This window comes from Electrophorus electricus, chromosome 4 (genome assembly GCF_041902795.1).
Source record: "Electrophorus electricus isolate QZ-2024a chromosome 4, ASM4190279v1, whole genome shotgun sequence".
Taxonomy (NCBI): domain Eukaryota; kingdom Metazoa; phylum Chordata; class Actinopteri; order Gymnotiformes; family Gymnotidae; genus Electrophorus; species Electrophorus electricus.
The window spans coordinates 15801662-15807393 of NC_137500.1; the positions used below are offsets into that span (position 1 = coordinate 15801662).

General features: G+C 38.6%; 1 protein-coding gene across 1 annotated transcript; it reads left to right on the forward strand.

The window, feature by feature from the left end:
• The first annotated feature begins 456 nt into the window (after positions 1-456).
• Positions 457-5383, forward strand: rsph9 (radial spoke head component 9). Its single transcript, XM_027011105.3, has 5 exons — positions 457-808; positions 1194-1362; positions 1705-1834; positions 1984-2130; positions 4593-5383. Exons 1-5 carry the CDS (start codon positions 585-587, stop codon positions 4751-4753), a joined length of 831 nt encoding a protein of 276 aa, XP_026866906.2. The 5' UTR covers positions 457-584; the 3' UTR covers positions 4754-5383.
• The last annotated feature ends 349 nt before the right edge of the window (positions 5384-5732 follow it).

Sequence of the window (5732 nt, forward strand, 5' to 3'; positions counted from 1 at the left end):
ACACTAAAAGTTCTTGGTATCGTGCAAATTACCTGTAACATCTGCCAGCTGTGTGGCAACTTGTTTAATGTTTCACATCTACAGGGACTGATCCAACTGACTGTATTTTTGGTGTTTGTCCTAAAGGAAAAGTCACTTTGCTTTTGTGACCTAATTTTGGTGAGAACTGAATAATGAATAATCGGTAGTTCTGTGAAGTACTAAAATATTTAGTAGCAATAAATACCTGTTATTTCATCTAAAACCAATAATTTTTAAAGTTTACGTATACATTTACAGATTTCAATTTTTTATATTAAAAACACCGAGTGTTTTCCCGTGTTCGCGCCAGCCGTTATCTCCGTTCCTTGCAGCTTTCTGTTTGGGAGTGTTTTCCCGTATTTTTCAGTTTCAGTACGGCCATCTTCCAGCCGCGTTCCAAACTTTGTTGCTACGGAAACGAGTAACCAGGAGATTTGTTTATTTGGCAAACCCAAGGGACTGAGGCAACGGCTATCAAGCTAAGATTATGAGTGCCAACTGCATACGATGAATAGAAGTATATTATAATACACCTGTTATAACAATACGGCAAGCGGATTGAGATGGATTCAAATACATTGTACTATTCATTGGATTTAGTGTCTGTAAATGGATTTACCTTGAATATAGAGCAGAGAGCAGCCCTTCAGACCTCTATGGTCATTCTGAAGATAAATTACAAATTCAGTCGGGTCCTTTTTTGGGGAAAGATTGTGGGAATCAAAAATGATTATTTCATAGCTCAGGGGGTTGGAGAGGATGAATTGAGCAGAACGTGTCTATACAGGTAAGAAACATATATTTTCTCTTTTTTCTCCATGCTCAACCACGAGACCTACGGCGCCTCTGCGTAGTAGTTACGTTAGCTAACAGCTAGCTAACTAGCTAGGTTAGCTTGTTAAAGAGGGTTTGGGATAGGTCCCCGTTACTATTAGAACAGAAACGGAAGACAACCCAACCTTATACTTTTATAAAAGCAATGGGAAATGCATAGTTAGAAAAATAATGCTGAGATAAAATCATGTAAAAAGTCATTTCAGGTTGGTATTTGTTTCATTTACATTTTTCTTTGCGATTCTAGAAATACAAATAAATATAATAACTCAATTTGTATAAAAGGATATGTAAAGGTTAACTCTGCATTGCGACATGCCATACATTTTCTGATGTAGTTTTAACTGCATGGATTGGCACTTGCTCCCTCCTGCCACTGAGGCTATGATAGGAGAGGTGGCAGTGGCAGTAAAGGGGCGTTTCGTGGGTGACCCGTCACATGAATATGAGCATACGGAGATCCAGAACCACGGCGAGGGAGACGAGACTCTGGAAGACGTTGTCACGGTGAGGCTAAGAAATGCTCGGGACCAACGCATGGCAGCATCCCGACCTAATAGTCTTCAGCAGCTGTCAACAGACGTGTGCTTCACAGAATTTTTACAATGAGCTCACATTTCACTACTTTTCAGCATTTTTGAAAAGGCATATTTGGAATGTTGAATGGTAGGAGACCAATGTTTCATTTATAAAATAGAGAAAATAATATGATTGAGAATTAAAATGAGTGCTGAATGTGTAAAGTACAATCCAACTCATGAAGTTCAACTCAATCTGGGTTAAAACATGTGTTGACTGCATATTTGCTGTTAATATAAAGTGGTGACAGTGTTTCTCCTCTATCTGTAGGTGAAAGTGAATGAAGAGAAGAGGTTGGCTGTGACAGTATATACCATTGATAAAGAGGTGTCTGTCGTACCACGTGGCGCGTGCATTAAGAGCCCTCATGGCACTGTACAGATTAACAACAGCTTCAAGGGTATGGTCATTGTCATCACACAACTTTCCACTGTGTGATGGTGTGCATGTGTTTACTTTTGGATATGCAGCTAACTAGGACTTTGGATCTGAGTGTATAATTTGATGCTCACCTCAGACCTCATTTTATTTTCTTTATTCGCCCTATAGGCCTGACACCCTCTGAGGCAGCTAAATTAAGTAACTACCTCCACTTCTCTGAGCCCAGGACACCGAAGACAAAATCCATTTTGGAAATGGCTGATCTGAACCCCTGCATCGACTTCCTGGATCCTCTAAGTGAAGACAATCCCAAAGGTGAGTCTTTTCTCTAACCAATTCTGGACTGTTCGCTGGAAGTTCTGCACTGTTTGGTAGACTCTGTACTCATCTACCCTGTTATTTTTGGAAATTGTCTCCAATCTCTAGTTTATTGTGGTCAATGACAAATTCTTAACAGTAGTTCAAAGCTTTGGGTACAAGTGATCTTTGATTATACTTAGATCACATAAGAGCCTTTTTTGCTAAAGAAAAAAACTCAAGAAGTAGAAATAGAATAGAAGAAATAGGCTTAACTTCTCTGACTCACATTTAGCACAGTGTTTAATCAACTTTTGCCCACCCGTTATTCCAGGAAATCATATTGACAGTCAAATTATATCCTTATTCCAAAACCTTATTACGATAGAAAAGTGTGATGATTGTATAAGTATGCTCTTGATTAATGAGCTTGGGAATTCTTGCTCTGTGTTGCTGGACCTCTCAACCTCTCCTGTTTACTTATTCAGTGATGGGAACTGGCAACAGGCTAAACTGAAACAGAATCCCAGGAGACAGCTGAGGTGTAGTTCATTGAACTGAGATTCCATTGTTCTCTCTTCACATGTTCATATTTTATGCAACAGGGATGATTGGGAGATTGTTGGATAAGTGATATTTCTTGTTCCCACCTATTTTGGTGCTTCTCACAACTTTTCATGTGGGAGTCAGTCCAGAAAAAACCATTGTTTAAACTACAATTCTGTTGTTTGTCGCATTTAGTTTTTAGTATGTCTGACAAGATGAATTGCTGAAACTCAGCACCATGCTTGTTAAAATTCTAAATGGTTTGGGCTGTATACAATGGGAAGCAGTATACTGTGGGAATGGGAATTAAGCCAACTTGTAACTTGCTGTTGCAGGACTTCACCTCGTTCAGTGATTTGCCTTAATCAGATGGAATTTGAGTAGTAGTAGGTGTTAAGAGAATCCCTGGAGCACCTGCTAGGATTTTAAAGTCCTAAGTCATCTCTGGAGTAGACAGACAGTTTGCCCTCATCCTTGATGGTAGTCATCAATCACTGTATTTAGTCACCAGCCATGATACCTAGAGTTCTGCAATAATGCCTATATCCTTTTAAGTGTGAAATTGATTAAGCATCCCAACCTGATTAGTTCTGGGAATTATGCATAGGAAAATGCTGAGCTCTGCATTCCAGAGTTAGTGATTATGAATTACTACTGGGAGGATATATCAATTAACTTCTCATTTATAAATAGTGGAAATTTATTTTAATTTCTAAGCACAAATTTAAACAACTGACACAACATATTATCCATCATGCCCATTTTGAGGAACAAAATTGCTGATTTCCATGGAAGCATGGTTTTTCATTCACTTCAATAGTCTTTATTATTCATTCATCTAAATTCACTTATTCCAATTCAAGTTCACAGCCTATCCCAGCAGCACAAGAGCACAAAGCAGGAACCAATCATGGACAGGACATACACATGCACAAGGCCAGTTTAGAGACTCCAAAAAGCCTAAAACACACATCTTAGGAATGTGGAAAGAATACTCAGAGGAAACCCACAAGCTCCAAAAAGACAGCAGCCAGACAAGGAATTGAACCCAGGCCAACAGTGCTGTGAGAAAGCGGTGCGAACTACCATACCACATTAGCCTTTACTTCTAGCACTTAATATATATACAGACTCGATTTAGTTCAGGAATGCTGGCTTTTAATAATCTCTTTCAATGAAGGACCTAATCAGTGGCTTGGCTCAGGAAAAGGGCATTAATGTTCTTCTAAAGAAGTTGCCTTTAACCAAATATTTATTGGATCCCGATACACACAGAAATTGTGTTCTTAAAGTGAATGGGTTCATCTGGACTGTTTGGACATTATTACAACATTACAAGATTCAGTATGGTTTTCTAGTCATGAGATCACAATTCCCATATGTGCTAATCTTAAATCCATGTTTTTGCATGGTTTTATAAATTTCTGCCGTGTCAACAAATTAATTTGACAGTACAGAAAATGCTGCACAGAGCTCATTTAAACCTAATTTCATGCTGTAAATGGTTTGATACTTGAGCCAGCATCCAACTTTAATAGAACAATGTAGATTAGAATACCTGTTTATTATCCTAATTTAAATCCTTAATCAAAATATTTACATTCAAAACAACCAAAATATTCATGTTCTCATGAAAATATATTATTATAGTACATGCAAATAGTGGTTACATGTATATTTCTATTTGTTTGTTTCTCAAGCATTTCCCTGATCCCCAGGGGCAGCATTTGAATAATCCACAAATTTGGCATGGCTTCATTCTCCAGAAATGTTTGAAAATCTACCCTGGGGCTAATGATTCTTCTTTATGTACTAAGATTTATTTAGATTTTACAGTATGATTGTGTTGGAAGCTGTGGGCCATCTCTTACCCCATCTATCTGCAAACACACAGCACTTCAAGCCTGTGCTGTGTCTCTGTGTTGTGATCACAGGGTCATGGAGCATGCAGTCTGAACAGGGCGCCACAGTGTGTGTGATACGAAGTCTGCTGTGGCTCGGCCTGACCTTCTTCCACATGCCAGCAACCCCAATGCATGGCTACATCTACATGGGACATGGACTCAAGAACTTGGACCTGACATTCATGCTGTAGGGGGAGAATGAACCCCAAAGGGCAAACCTAGTAGGTCCAAACAGCAATGTAAATTCAGAGAACATTTCATGACTTTATTTTTTGTAATCTTCTTTACTGTAAATGAAAACTGAGGGCAGATAAAGCAAACATTGTTCAACATTCTCAAAGAGAAAGTGTGTTACCATGTTTCTGTTTAAGGAGGGTATGATAATGTAACACGCTGCCTTTGTCAGCAGTGCAGGCACCGCTCCCCTCCACAAACACACACAAAACAGATGCTTCTTTGAGGTATTGAGAAGAAACTATTATTTGGGACATCTGCTTTTGATTTAGGAACATTATCACTGAAGGTTTAACAGTAACCTAGGTGAAAAAAGCACATTGATTCAGTTCCAGGTAGTCTTTCCAAATTCAGGAACCTCAGAGAACCCAGCTGTAACTGATGTCAGTTCTTTTATGTTCAAAATGTAAGTTAAATTTGTAGAGGACTTGGTTCTCTTTCTGGTCTTCACTAGCACTGATGAGAGCTCAGATTTCTTGCTGTTCACACCCCATCTGTGTAACAATGAAGTAAGTGTAGCTTTTTAAAGATGACCTCATAAAAACTGCTGTTTTTTTCATAAAGCAAATAAAAGAGAACAAAAACCAGCCTTTTTTTCCTTAAGTTTTGTTTTACCGATGAAGATTGATGCTTTGTGTATGGCAATCCTCAGGATTTGCTGTAAACATAAAATGGACCACAGTCACTTTGTTTTCACAGTGCAGAAATTAATCAGACCACAGTGTGAACAACAAATCTGTCACACTGAGAACACCTTGAAAGCTGGTCTGAGTGGTTTGGTGTCCATTTAGAGGGGTCTTAAATAACTTGACATGTTCACATATGCAGAAACAAGCAGTCTGGGACCACTTCACAGAAATGCCTTAAATGTGACAACACCCTTAGTAGTTTCATGTTAGAATGACAAGACTATAAAATCTAACAATCTTCAGAGGG

Coding starts and splice junctions, on each gene's coding strand:
- rsph9 (XM_027011105.3), top strand. CDS start 585: ATGGATTCAAATACATTGTACTATTCATTGGATTTAGTGTCTGTAAAT. Junction 809..1,193: donor AGCAGAACGTGTCTATACAG/GTAAGAAACATA, acceptor TTTCTGATGTAG/TTTTAACTGCATGGATTGGC. Junction 1,363..1,704: donor CTCTGGAAGACGTTGTCACG/GTGAGGCTAAGA, acceptor CTCTATCTGTAG/GTGAAAGTGAATGAAGAGAA.